The 15,177-nt window shown below is 41.6% G+C and overlaps 1 protein-coding gene across 2 annotated transcripts in view; it reads left to right on the forward strand.

Moving 5' to 3' along the window:
* The window catches only part of ATXN3 (ataxin 3), a 773,701-nt gene that overhangs the window by 625,550 nt on the left and 132,974 nt on the right, over nt 1-15,177 (forward strand). For both annotated transcript variants that reach the window (XM_044074716.1, XM_044074717.1), the window contains exon 9: nt 10,395-10,599. In XM_044074716.1, coding sequence (XP_043930651.1) covers nt 10,395-10,599 — 205 coding nt within the window. The remainder of the gene's footprint in view (nt 1-10,394; nt 10,600-15,177) is intronic.

A 15,177-nucleotide genomic window follows, 5' to 3' on the forward strand; every position in this document is an offset into this window, starting at 1 on the left:
AGAAACAATTTGAGCTTTACTTTGAAGTAGATTGGAAAGGACACACCAGCTGCAAACTGTGGTAGGCCATATGATTTTATCTGGAAAAATATTGAACTGGAGAATATTCTTCTCTGTATTTAAGTGATTAAGGTGATATGATACAAGAAACCAGACATTGCATTTCAGGAAAGCATTTTAGTAAAAGAAAAGTTGAAGTACTGCATCTATAAAGCTATTTCCCGTAAACAAAACATATTTAGGACAGTAATGATTATCACTCACCCTTTTGAACACAGTAACAAAGTACATTCTGAACGCTAGTCTGAGGCAGATGAGAAACCAGGATAAATTAGTCTGATCAGATTAAATGCAGCTGTTTTGTGAGTCTGTATGTGGGTTAGGAGACAGCTTTTGAAATATTTGTTTTACTGTGATCTTTTCTTGCAGTTCTGTTCTTATAATTCTGTAATCTTTGGTATGTTTTTTTTTATACTGGAAGTATGTACCTCTTTTTCATTACATGTACACAGAAGGGTGCTGTTACCAACTTCATTTTCATGTTCTGTATATTCTGAAGCATAAATGTAAAATAATGTGGTTTGAGAAACCAAGTGTTTCATTGTATGTTTTTACATACAGCCTTGCTGTTCAGAGAACCATTATGCAAATAATTTAAGAGGGTCTAAAGTCCATGGATCTCTGTGTTTTTTTCATAATATCAAGGCTACATACTTCAGTGTTTCAACCACATCAACAAACAAGCAGTTTATAATAGGCAGCAGCTATGACATAAGAAGGTGTTCAAATATTAATTAAAGCATGTTTTTTCTAATTTCCTTTTATTTGGGGTTGGGGCATTGTTTTTGAGCAGCCAGTCATATTAATATTTTCACTGTAATTTCTCATACTGTTTTACATGTTCTGTAATGTCTCGTATGTCTGTGTTAATACTGTAGTTAGCACATTCTTTAGTAGATTTCAACAAAGCACTTTGTAGCTTGTTGCATTAGTGTTGAAGTATCTTATTAAAAGTTGTGTGTATGTTAGTTTAGTAACCTTCAATGTTAATTTGATTATTCAGCTGGATTAAGTTTATAACTTTACTTCAATGTTATCTAACATTAATAATGTATTTGCATCTTTCTTGACTGAACCTGAAAGTGGACTACTGGGAACCCAATAATGTTATGTTTTCCTATCTCGCCTTCATTCTTATTGGATGGGTCCGGAGCCAATCTTCTGCTCCGACTCTGCTGAATACACTAGCTCAAAGTCTCTAACTTGGCTCGTGGCAGAATAGGTATCCCATCATGCAGTGGTGTAATTCCCCACATTTCGTTTGCCACTTTACGAGTTCGGATGCTCTCTCTCCTTGGCCATGGTTAAGTTCTTTAAAGACTTATATTTTTTCCATATATTTAGAATTAATATTACTTAGTTGTTTAGGTAGTAGTTGTTTTGTAGTTTAACTGTGTGCTGTAGTTACGAGTACAATTTAATCTTGCTACTGTGTGGTTGCTTGTTGGCCATCGTTAGTCGCAAGGCCATTTCTATCTTTTCCCGTCATTTTTTTGTAGTGGTGTACTGGTTACTGTAGAATAAGTTAGTGTGTGTACTTCCCTTTCTGTGTATATTGGCTCATTTTAGTTAGAGAGCTAAGTGCCTGTTTAACTTAAAGGGTTTGTCGTGTGCCTCTCTTGTTGTAGCTGTACTAGGTCCATTTAGGTTAGAGGGCCTAGTGCTCATTTAACTTAGAGGGCAGAGCTGCTCCCTTTGTCTCTGTCTTTCGTAATAGATGTGCTGTGTTTTTATAGTGTGTATCTAAAAATTAAAATTTTGTGTGTTAATTTTTCTTCTAGAGGTGTGATTTAGGGTTTACTTTTTTGTTGATACTAGTATTGTTTTATTCCTAAAATGTCAAAGGAAAGTAGAGAGAAGGCCCCATGGCCTTCGGAGCCAAAAGAGACTTTTTCAGAGCTGGTCCACTGAACTGTTACCGGTCTCCCCTACATTGAGATCTCCCATATTGGAGAGATCTCGCTCCCCAACTCTCTCCCCCAGGTCCTCTAGGAGCTTATTGGATGATGACGTGGACAGGGTGGTGCACAAACTTTTGAAGTCACTGGCTAAATTGTTTTAGTCTCTGACCCAACCAGTTTCGGAGCCATCCAAGATTATTACATCTATGACTATTCCTCCTCCGAGCCAAGCTGGATCTTCGGAGCTGGAATGCCAGGTACCACTTGCTGTAGATTCTTCAGTTCCAAGACCCTTTCAGAAGATTTTGGAACCAGTCCCTGCTCCAACACTCTTGGTGCCATCTGGGGTGTCTAGGAGCCGAAGTTCTCCAGTTGGCTCCAGGGGGACGCTCGGACCAGAGTTTCTTCAGTTCTGCGTTTACCTCTTGGAGCTTCGGTTCGGCTGAGCGTGGCTCCTACATCGGCTTCGGTGCGGATCTCCATGGGGCCAGGGATTCCCTCTGTTTCTTCTGAACCAGAGGTGTCTTCGGAGCCAGGGGGATCTGCCTTTGAGCTGATGAGTGTGCTGTCTTTGCCTACAGCTCTACACAAGGATGCTGGTATTCTTTCCCCCCAAGGCACTGGCTTCTGTCTCAGCACCACCCCATCCACAGGACAGCAGATATTCAGAGCTTCAGGGAGCCCCATTGGGTGAACTCCACTCTTCCGAGACCTCCCCAGAATACCCATCTGAGGAGGCTCCACGAAAAAAAACAAGCAAGAGGATGCATGTAGACTCCCCTGACGAGTCCATCACCTCTGACACAGACCTCGATGAGTCAGAAGGGCCCCCGCTGTCGTCCTCTGAAGATATCTCCTTTGCAGATATCCTTGTGGTTCTGAAATAGAGAGGCAACTGGAAAACCATAAACCCTTCTGATGAGGAGTCTGTGTACCTGAAGGCTTGTGGATCTCAACCTTCAGCCTCCTGGGTGTCTCCGCCTTTTGACGATCTATTGGAGTTGGTTAGTCGAAAGGTGTGGGAGTCGCCAGACACTATGCAACCAGTCCCTCGTAGGCCAAATAAGTTCTTGTCAGCCCATTCTGAAAAAGAATTTCTCATAAAAGGCTTTCCTGTAGATGCTATGGTGGTGGCAGCAGCCACCAAAAAGGAACTTTCTGAAACATCCTCATCTGTCCATCCACCGAACAAGGACTCCCACATGATGGATAGATACAGGAAGCATATATTTTTTGTCTGCGACTTTTACCCTTAGATCGCTGAACTACCTTACGCACTTTACGAGACTACAAAGAGATTTGAAGGAGATGCTCTCCAAGGTTCATTGGCTGCGGGGGTGTCAGAAAAGGTCACCTCTCAGCTATCTACCTTAAATTCCATCGTTAACTCCAACATTAGACTAATATCTTATGCAGTGGATGGAGCAAGCAGGGCAGCAGGTTCAGGAATTTCCCTGAGGAGGCACTCCTGGATGCACTTGTGTATCTTTGCGGAGTCTTTCAAGTCTACCTTTACCAACGCCCCTTTGGATGGTTCCTCACTTTTTGGACCCAAAGTCAAAGACACACTCACCAGATACGAGCAGGAAGGAAAACTCTCTCTACTGTTGGAGTACATTTTTCCGTACCTTTAAGACCTTACCCTAAAGGTCAGAAGAGTGGGAAAATGTGGTTCAAAAGATCCCAGGGAGTTTTTCAAGATGCATGAGGTGAGCCCTTCCCCAGGGGCAGAGGGGGAGACAATAATGATAGAAGTCACCCTAGAGGCAGAGGGGGTCCGCAAAACCAGGGTGACCATGATTCCTTTCATAGATGGCCCTACCAGCGCTCCTGAAAGGAGGCCTTTCTGCTGTACTCTGGAGGCAGACTAGGGGCATTTATCTTTGTACCCAGAAGCCTGGCAAGATATCACAAGAGACAAGGAGTTACAAAGTATAATATCCAGAGGCTATTCCATTCCTTTTTGCCATCCTCTCCCACAGATCAGAACACTCCCAGATGTTCCACCCAGTCAAAGGGAACAAGCAACTGTAGAAATTCAAAAGTTGCTGGACAAAAGAGTCATCCAAAAGGTCCCTGCAGACCAAACAGGATTCAGAACTTTATTTTCAACAACAAGAACAAAAAGTGAGTCCCAGCTCTACTTTCAAAGTCTGGATAATTTATTCAGTACAGTTCAGTATATTTGCAGAAACAATTCTTAATCTCTTAGCGCCTCGGCCAACAGCCTTTTCAGAGTAAAAAACTTACAATCACTAAAAAACCACTTTATATATAATTATAAAACATTTAATTAAATTCAATTAAACTATTATTCAATTGAAACATGACAAAGTATCTAAAGAAATAGCCTTAAATAAGACTTTGCCAGTTACATTCCCTATTTAAACCATGGGGAAACAAAGTGCCATATTTCATAATTAAAACAGATTCCTTCTGTCTTAATATATTTTTCTGATGATTAACATTGTTAAAATGAAGTGGTACATGTTCTAAAACCGTAACTTTCATACAACTACTATCTCCACTATGACATAGATTAAAATGCTCTGCAATAGGACTAGTTGGTTTTTTATTCTTCACATCTCTAATATGTTTTTTTATTCTGTCTGCCAACATTCTCTTTGTTTCACCAATATAATATTTATTCCATGTACAAAAAATAACATAAATTAATCCCTTACTTCTACAGGAGTATTTGGCCCTAACAGTGAAATTTTTTCCATTAATTTTAACTACTTCAGTTACTATGTGTTTACACACTGAACAGCTACCACAAGGGAAAGTTCCTACATCTTTAATATTATTAACTATGAGAGTTTTAGGTTGTTTAAAAATACTGTGAACTAAAAAGTCCCTAATACTTTTAGCTTTTTTATATGAAATAATCAACTTGGTATTTTTTAAGGAATCAATTTCATTCTTAATAACGTTCCAATATTGTTTAATTAATTCATTCATAATACCAGAAAAATTTGTATATTTTGTCACAAAAAATATTTTTTCTTCATTTGCTATATGATTGTTATATCTATATTTACTATGTTCTCTATCACTTATTTTTATATTAAAACTCTTTTTAAACACTTTGTTAAGACTATTTTTAACTTCAATGGCATCATATCCCCTATTAATAAATAATTTAGCCACTCTCAGGGATTCGTCATAGGCTAAATTAACATCAGAATTTAATCTTTTTACTCTAATGAATTCTCCATAAGGGATGGCTCTTAAAGTATGTATTGGATGGCAACTACTTCCACACATTTTCCAACTAATTTCATCAAATTTTCTATAAATACTAGTATGTATGAAATGATCATTAATGCCTTTTAGAGAAATGTCCAAATAATTAATTTTAGAACCTATCTGTACATCACTAAATTTTATACCATACTGATTAACATTTAATTAATGAATAAATTGTCTAGAAATTTCATAACCATCTTTACAGATGAAAATAAGGTAATCAATAAACCTATAGTATTTTACAACATATGTCCTAAAAAAAATGTAACTTATACAAAAACTCATTTTCAAACATCCCCATAAATAAATTTGCATAAGCCAGAGCAAAAGCTGCTCCCATTGCTGTTCCAGTTAATTGTTTGTATAATTTACCATTAAATTCAAAAATATTATTATTCAAACAAAATTCTACAAGTTCCAATACATAATGAGTTCTAGGACAGTCACCCAAGAAAAACTTAATAGCTTCTAATCCCCAAAAATGGGAAATGTTTGTATATAGACTCTCTACATCAGCAGTAATAAAGTACATTCCTTTCTTCCAACATATATTTTTAATTTTTTGAAGGAAGTCGTAGGAGTCTTTAATAAAAGAAGGCAATAACAAAACTTTTTCAATTAATATTTCATGTAATAAAGTACAAACATTATATGTGAAAAAGCCATAAGCTGACAATAGGACGACCGAGAGGGCAGTCCAAATTCTTATGTACCTTCGGCAGACAAAAAAATTTTGCCATTTGATTATTTTTAACAATAATTTTTTGATCAACATCAAATTTTGTTAAATAATGTAATCTAATACCTTTCTGTAATAGGTTATGAAAATCTATTTCTGCTTTCTTCATATAAGCCACATTAGTTTCAAGATATACATTTTTATTATCAAGATGTCTCATGCACATGTCATAATAGTCACTAGCATTCAAAATAACCAATTTTCCCCCTTTATCCGAGGGCTTAAAAACTATATTGTCATTTTTACTAAGTGCTTGCAATTTATTCCATTCTATTTTAGTTAAATTATAGTGATGTATTTGTTCCATGAAACACTCTAATTCTTTATCTAGCATTAAATTTAACACACATTCAAATTTTTGTATTGTCACATTCTTATAAGGGGGTAAAAAAGAACTATTAGATTTTAGCATACTCGTATCCAATATACTATATGCATTACTTATATCTTCATTATCCGATACACAAGAATAAAAACTCTTGTCACTGTCTGCATCACTATTAAACATTTCCACAGTGGAACTGTTAATATTGTTAGTAGGATGAGAATTAAGTCTAAAAAAATATTCTTTAAGATTCATTTTGCGAAACAACTGAAACAGTTCTGTTTTTAACTCTTATTTCTTAGGAAAACAAGTAGGAACACATTTTAACCCCTTTTCCAAAATGCCTAATTCAACATTATCTAGGACATACTTAGACAAATTAACCACATAATTGCTACCTATAGTTTCATTATTAAACTCAAGACCATCTACCTCTTTTAAAATGTCCATCGCCCGAGTCTCTATGGCGTTCTGAGTTGTTCCAGCCCCTTTTCCTGGAGTTCGTATACTGTCCATTAAAGTTCGAAAATGTTTTCTGGAAGCCTTCCTGACCATGATTCCTTTCATAGATGGCCCTACCAGCGCTCCTGAAAGGAAGCCTTTCTGCTGTACTCTGGAGGCAGACTAGGGACATTTATCTTTGTACCCAGAAGCCTGGCAAGATATCACAAGAGACAAGGGGGTTGCAGAGTATAATATCCAGAGGCTATTCCATTCCTTTTTGCCATCCTCTCCCACAGATCAGAACACTCCCAGATGTTCCACCCAGTCAAAGGGAACAAGCAACTGTAGAAATTCAAAAGTTGCTAGACAAAAGAGTCATCCAAAAAGTCCCTGCAGACCAAACAGGATTCAGAACTTACTCAAGATTCTTTTTAATGCCAAAAAGAACAGGGGACTGGAGACCCATATTGGATCTCAGCAAACTAAATGAATCTGTGAAAAAGTCCCAAGTTCCAAAAGGTGACACTGCAGTCAATTTTTCCCTTTTTTAGGGAAAGATGATTGGATGTACTCAATAGACCTTTAAGCTGTATACTACCACATAAAAATGAACAGAGCTTCAAGGAGTCATTTACGTTTCTGGCTGGGAGCCAGTCATTATCAGTTTCGAGCTTTGCCCTTTGGTCTCACTACAGCCCCCAGTGTCTTCACCAAATGCATGGCAGTGGTCACGGCTCACTGGAGACTTCTGGGATTCCAAGTGTTTCCGTACCTAGACGTCTGGATCCTAACTGCCACCACCAAGCATCTACTTCAGCAGGCACGAGACACCACTCTTCAAACTTGCTGTCGGCTAGGGATTGCAGTCAGTTTATAAAACTCTGCCTTGTTGCCCTCTCAACGTATTACATTCATAGGCGCAGATCTCAACACCATCTCCATGATGGCACGACTGCCTCCCTACAGGGTTTCTGTTCTCAGTGAGGGCAAAGACGATTTTGAAAGTACTAGGAACCATGGCTTCAATGATCACCTTAGTTCCCCTAGCCAGAATGCATATGAGAATTCTTCACTGGCTCCTATTTGCTCAGTGGTCGTTGGGAACTTCCCATGTCTAACCAAGTCAGAATTACAGAGTCATGCAAGAGAGATCTCCTATGGTGACTTTGGTCCAACCATATGACCATCGGACAACCTTTTGTGCCACAACCTGTAGCTACGGTGACCACGGATGCCTCCCAGATAGGGTGGGGGGGGCATTATCTAGGAAGAACAGTCCAAGGCCCATTTGCACATCAATGTTCTAGAGATGAGAGCAGTGCTTCTAGCACTGCAGGGGACTCCAGAACTCTCTTCCACTAGGAACAATTGCAATCCAGTTAGACATGTCGGTAGACTGATACATAAACAATGAGGAACCAGATCATATCCCCTTTGTCGAGAGGCACTGAGAGTATGGCAATGGGCAGTCTCTTCCCAATGTTTTCTAGTAGCAACAGATATCCCGGGGAATTCCAACGTGGTAGCAGACAAAGCTCAGCAGGGCGATATTAATGCCTCATGAGTGGTCTCTAAACCAAATCATAGCGTAGGAGATTTTCTGAAAATGGGGCCAGCCTTGCTCCAATCTTTTTGCCAATCCCGTGAATACCAAATGCAGCAGCTACTTTGCCCTAATCCCCCCTCTGGGGAGACACTGAGGGATGCACTTGTTCACGATTGGCCCTTGGGACTTCTGTATGCCTTTCCCCCCTTTCCCCTTCATACCAAAAGTCATTCAGAAAGCAAAATCCTTGGGAAGCAGGCTAATTCTCATTGCCCCATACTGGCCTCATTAGATTTGGTTCCCCTTTCTCTGGCCTCACCTACAGGTGAAACCATGGGTTCTGGACCCAGTTCCAGACATTCTGACTTGTATGTCAGGAACACTTCATCCTGCTCTTCAAACCCTCAATTTGACAGTATGGCTGCTCCACTTCCAAACTTAGGCTTCAAGACTTCGCACGAGCAGTGAAACACATTTTAGTATCCTCTCACAAGGCTTCTACCAGAAAGTTGTATTCTAGTAAATGGAAGAGGTTCTCCTACTGGGCACAAGCAAAAAACATTGATCCTTTTTCTGCCCCAATCAGTTCAGTTTTGGAATGTCTTGCAGAACTTTTCCAGCAAGGTTCCGCCACAGCTACAATTAGAGTTAAACTAGCTGCAATTTCTAATATCCACATTGGTGAATACACTCCTAACCTGATGTCAAACAAATTGTGTAAAGAATTTTTAAAAGGCATTTGTTTATTGAGACCTCCTGTAAAAGAACCTCTCTCACCATGGGATTTGAATTTTGTCCTGACTCACCGAACATTACCTCCTTTTGAGCCCTCATCATCTTGTGATCTCAAATTCCTCTCTTGGAAAACTATTCTCCTAGTAGCCATTACATCTGCAAGAAGAATCTCTGAGTTGCAAGCTCCATCAATCAAGCCGCCATATTTGATTTTCCATAAGGATAGAGTATCTCTACAAACTAATCTGTCCTTTGTCCCAAAAGTTTGTTCCCAAGCCAGTCTAAATCAATCTATTGAGCTCCCAGTATTTTTTCCCAATCATACCAACAAGGCAGAGTAAAAACTTCGCCAATTGGATATGCATAGACAGCTTGGGTTTTATCTGTATAGAAGTAAAGGTTTCAGGAAAACAGATCAATTGTTCATCTCCTTTTCCAAAGCAAAAAAGGGCATGCCAGTTTCAAAAATTACACTTTCAAATTGCATTACCTTTATATACACCTCAAATAACAGGAATCTAACATTTAAAGTTAGAGGCCACTCGACCAGAGCATTAGCAGTATCTTCTGCTTACGTAGCCAGATTGTCAATGGACAGTATTTGTGCCGCTGCTACGTGGGCAAGTCCCCATACATTTATTACTCATTACAAAGTTGATTTGGCCTCCAGAGACAAAGCCACCTTTGGTTTCACTGTGCTCAAATGTATACTGTCGTGAGCCACCCAGGAAAATGGTACTAGGGATGCTGTCCCATCCAGTGAGAATGAAGGTGAGATAGGACAACATAACATAAAGAAGTTATGTACTCACCATAATGTTCTATGTTTGTTGTCCATCACGCCCTTCATTCTTACGACCCTCCCACCTTCCCCCAGCCAAAGACTCCTAGAGGACCTAGATGAGAGCCCTTTCTTCTTTAGTAAAGGAGCTCCTTTGAATTTCCTCGTTATTTCTACACCTGATGTCATGTTATTAATTTAGACATATTGTTATGATTGGCAGCAAACAAGATCTGGGGAATTGCACCACTGTATGATGGGATACCTATTCTGCCACGAGCCAAGTTAGAGACTTTGAGCTAGTGTATTCGCCCGAGTCAGAGCCGAGGATCGGCTCTAGACCCATCCAGTAAGAATGAAGGGCGAGATGAACAACAAACATGGAATGTTATGGTGAGTACATAACTGGTTTCTTGAATTTGACAAATGCAGTTTCAGAAATGTTTATAAAAAGCTGTTTGGTCCAGATTTCACTTTCGTATTCACCTTAAATGTATTTTGGTAGCAATTATACCACTAGTAGATTTCAGCACATCATTTTCATATTGAGCCTTACAATTGGTAAAATTCTGTTTTGTGTAAACATTTGATAAATTATTTTTCATGGCCTGTAGGCATGGTTGCTGTAAGTGATTCGGACCCATTGCCACAGACGTCTACAGAGTCTGCAGGCTCCAGTCATACTGAAGTCCTAGGAGTGGGTACTGCAAGTGATTCAGACCCATTGCCACAGACCTCTACAGAATCTGCAGGCTGTAGTCGTACCAAAGTCCTTTCGTCAGAGGAACTCAGGATGAAACGTCAAGCATACTTTGAAAAGTAAGCAGTTGTATTTAGACTTTGTGTACTGTTTGGCTAGCCTTTTTTAATTTCCAGTTAAACATATAATCTGATGTTGTCAATCTTTATTCATCCTTGAATTTATGTTCACCTGACATGTAATGGTCGTCTGTTCCAATCCTCGAAACCGGCTCGGCTGTTCTACACCTCGCGTCAGCCAAAAACTCTCGAACTAAGACTCTACCCACAATACCCGTCCATATTACCTTGGATCTCGTTTGCTGCTGTTGTTGCAAGACACATCAGCCGTTCCTCTCACAGCCAAGTAAAAATTTATTTTTGCAAGTTTTTCTCATATCCTTTCTATGCTTTATATATACGTATATATATTTCTATTACATTTAGTCTCTGCCTGCCTTTTTTCTGATTGAGTGAGTGCTTTTTCCCCATACCTTATGGTGTTCTCTCTACATCGTTGGTAGCCCCACTCCTTTTCCTTCTCTACCTCGGCAGGTAGCTGTCTTTCTTACCATAGTTGGTATTTTCTTCTCTCTACCAATCCTTGGCATTTCTTTCGGGTCTATATTAGATCAACGAATGCTTAAATGTTCGAATCTCTAAAGGTCGACCTTTGAAGATCGAACAGTTAAGCATTCGAATTTCTTTAAAAATTAAAAAAAAAAAAAATCACAAGTGAAAAAAAAAACTATAGGGTTTAAGCAGAGGGGCAAGCCCCCCCCCCCACACCCCCCACTACTTAAATATCCCAACTCCAAGATCGCGCTACAGTGTAGGGAATGGGAAATTTCCCATTTCCGCACTGTAGTTCACTGAAGTGCGATCTCGAAGTTGGTATATTTAAGTAGCAGGGGGTGTGGGGGGTGCTGGGGGGCAACTGTTTGATCTGTAAAGGTCGACCTTTACAGATTCGAACATTTTAAGCATTCATCGTCGTAATATAGACCCATTTCTTTCTACCATAGTTGGTGGTTTTTCCTCTTGTTCTTTTTTGCGTGAGTGTTTGTGTGATAGTGTTCTCGCCAGTTGACTCCTGTCCTTCCTTTCGTCAACATGGCTGATGAACCAAAAAGCACTACAGGGTTTAAACAGTGCCAGGATTGCAGATGGAAGATACCCAATTCAGATGGACAGTCTTCCTGTGTTTGTCTGGGTGCAACACATTTGGGCCAAGAATGTTCCGTCTGCCAGGCCTTTAGTAACAGGGCCTTGGTTGAGCATGAAAATAAATCGATATTGAAAGGTTTACTTAGGTCTTCTTTCGAAGAAGCCTGGTCCAAGATTGATCCATCTCCTTCTAAATCTGCCCATGGTATGAAGAAAAGTCACTCTGTGCCGAGTTCTCCTTCGACACCAGTGGCAAAAAAACATAAGCCTTCTGTCCTCTCCACATCTACGGAACCAAAGGCTAAGGTTCCGAGACTATCAGAACTCACAACCTCCTTGGCACCAGCTACTACTACAGCACCACAAGAATTGGCACTCGTTTTGTCAGCACTGACTTCTTTAGTTTCCTGGTTGGTGCCGACCTCACCTACTGCACCGCAGCAGAAATTACCCACCCCTTCGGTGCCACAATCAGAAATTATGTACTTGGCCAGAACAAGGTATTCCCCTTCCATCAGTCTCTTTGTGGGGCAGCTTTGCAGTCTTTTTTGGAAAGGCCAGAATCCCCCTCTGGATCTTCCTCCTGAGAGCTTAGAGCTTCTTACTCTGATCCCTCTGGTTCCAGCTGCTCTGGTACTGACAACCCATCCGCCTTTGGTGCCAGGATCTGCCCTGACTTCTTTGGTTCCTTTGGAACCGGTGGACTCCCGGGAGTGTAGCTCTGCTGTTGGGTCCGAGAGTTTCAGATTGGCTCCCAGCTTTTTATTAGGGATTGTCCTCAACTCTGGAACTTTGGCAGCTATGGGCTCATCCTCTACTCCTTCAGAGGTAGATATCTTGGAGCGGGGTGTGACCTCAGTTTCGAGGTTGTCCTCCTTAGTTCCGGGCTCCCATTCCCTCTTCGGGGGGGGGAGACCTGCCTTCCAATATGGAGAGGGCCTTGGCCTCTGCATGTTCTCAGCAGGCTCCTTCTGTGTCGGAGTTATATTCCCAGACTCCTCCTTGCCCAGAGCTGGCAACATCCTCCACCCCCGGGCAGCAAGCACTAAAGCTGCAAGCTACCGCTGTAGAGGGCACCTCTTTTTCGGAGTCCTCCTCAGGGATACCTGCTGAGGAGCCACCCCAAAAGAAGAAGTGCAAGAGGAAGCACTCTGTCACCGAGGACACAGACTTCAATGATGGGGAGGGATCCCCCTGGTCACCCCTGGAAGACATCCCCTTCGGAGACATTGTAGACATCCTCAAACAGAGGGGTAACTGGCAGCCCAAAGACCCGACCTCTGAGGAGACACTGTACTTGCAAGCTTTTGGTGCTCACCCATCTACTTTTTGGATCACCCCTCCCGCTGACTATCTTATTAAATTGATCGCACAGCAGGCATGGAAGGGTCCTGATTCCATAGAGCCAATTCCCCGGAGACTAGACAAAATTTTGTAAGCCCCTGTAGACCATCAGTACTGGGCCAAGAGCTTAGCAGTAGATGTTATGGTGGTGGCGGCTGCCACCAAAATGGAACTCGACAATGAGAGAGACACTTTTCTTCCCTTAATCGAGAATCTAGGATGATGGACAGATTTGGAAAGCGGGTGTATGCTTCATTGACCTTCACCCTAAGGTTCTTTGAATTTTATGGCACATTTCACTAGGCTCCAGAGGGCTCTGATCAAGTTGTCAGATATCTTCGCAGGAGGTGTGTCTGAGGAGGTACAGGATAGTGTTGCCTCTCAGCTAGCCACCCTGGAGTCTATTTCTAACTCATCCATGAGGCTCATTACAGATGCAGCCGAGGGGACGACTAGGGCAGTGGGTTCAGGCATTGCCATAAGGCATCACTCCTGGATACTCTTGTGTGAGTTTGCAGGGCCATTTGTCTTCCTTCGTCAATGCTCCCTTTGACAGATTGTCTTTGTTCGGTCCCAAAGTCAAAGAAACTCTAGCCAGGTGTGCGAAGGATAGAAAGACCCTATCTGCAGTGGGCATATGTTGTTCTGCTCCCCAACAGTCCTACTGTAGGAATCAGAGGAGAGGAGATATGTGGTTCAAAAAGTCCCAAGGGCCTTTTCAGGATGCATATAGTGGTGACTTCCCTCAGGGCAGATGGGGTAGCTCTAATGGAAGACGCTGACCCTGCAGCAGAGGTGGCCTGCAGAATCAGGGTTCCAGAGATTCTTTCTCTGGACAACCCTACCAGCACTCCTGAAAGGAGGCCCGATTCCTTACCTCTGGAAGCAGTCAGGGAAGGCTTTCACTGCACTTGACAGCCTGGTGACCAATAACTTCTGATATTTGGGTGCAGAAGATTATTACCAGAGGTTACCATATCCCCTTCATTCTTTTCGCCAGATCACAAAGAAAACTCCCTGATGTGCCACCCAATCAGAGGGACCAAGCAGCCTTAGAGATTCAAAACCTGCTAGAAAAGAGTCTTCCAGGAGGTCCCACCAGACCAGATAGGATCTGGGTTTTACTCAGGGTTCTTTTTGGTGCCAAAAAAGACAGGGGACTTGAGAACAATTTTGGATCTCGGCATTCTGAACAAGTGTGTTCAGCAAACAAAATTCTGGATAGTCACAGTTCAGTTTATCCTTTTCTAGAAGAAAACTATTGGATGTGCTGTATAGAACTTCAAGATGAGTATTACCACTTAAAACTAGACAGAAGGTTTCTCCGTTTTTGGCTAAGAGCCAGTCATTTCCAGTTCAGAGTGTTGCCGTTTGGTCTCACCACAGCCCCCAAGGTATTTGACAATTGCTTGGTGGCAGTTACAGCTCACTTGAGACTGCACAGGTTCTGGGTGTTTCCCTCTCTAGATGACTGGCTCATCAACCCTCCCACCAGGCATCCACTACTGCAAGCCTCAGACTTCATTCTGCACCTTTTCACTCATCTGGGTATTACATTGAATCAAGAAAAATCCCACCAACTCCCACTCAACTCCTAGAGTTCATAGGAGCCCATCTGAATACAATCTCTTGTGTGGCTTCCGTTCCTCTTCACAGACTGAAGAAGATAAAATCCCAAGTACAAGTAATTTTCTCCAGAGATAAAGTTCCCGGTCTTCTAGTCCTCCAAACTTTAGGGTCCATGGCAGCAACCATTACCTTGGTGCCTCTAGCAAGATTTCACATGAAGCTACTTCAGTGGCTCTTGGCTTACCAATGGTCCACCCTAACTCATCCAATGACCTACCCAATCCTAGTCAACAATTGCTACAAGAAGGTCTTATCCTGGTGGATGGAATCCAAGGAAATTCTTTTGGACTGTCCCTTCATTCCCCCTCAACCCAAGGGCATTGTGACCATGGATACCTCCTAGATGGGGTAGGGGGGCATTATCTGGGAAGAACAGTCCAAGGCACTTGGTCCCTGATAGAGGCCAGTCTGCATATCAGTGTCCTGACATTGAGAGCAGTGCTGTTAGCATTGCAAGCCTTTTCTGTCTGTCCTCCCTGTAGAAACAATTGCAGTTCAATCGGACAGCACGTCCGTGAT

Source organism: Protopterus annectens, chromosome 6.part0 (genome assembly GCF_019279795.1).
Source record: "Protopterus annectens isolate FY-2018-M chromosome 6.part0, PAN1.0, whole genome shotgun sequence".
Classification (NCBI taxonomy): Eukaryota; Metazoa; Chordata; order Ceratodontiformes; family Protopteridae; genus Protopterus; species Protopterus annectens.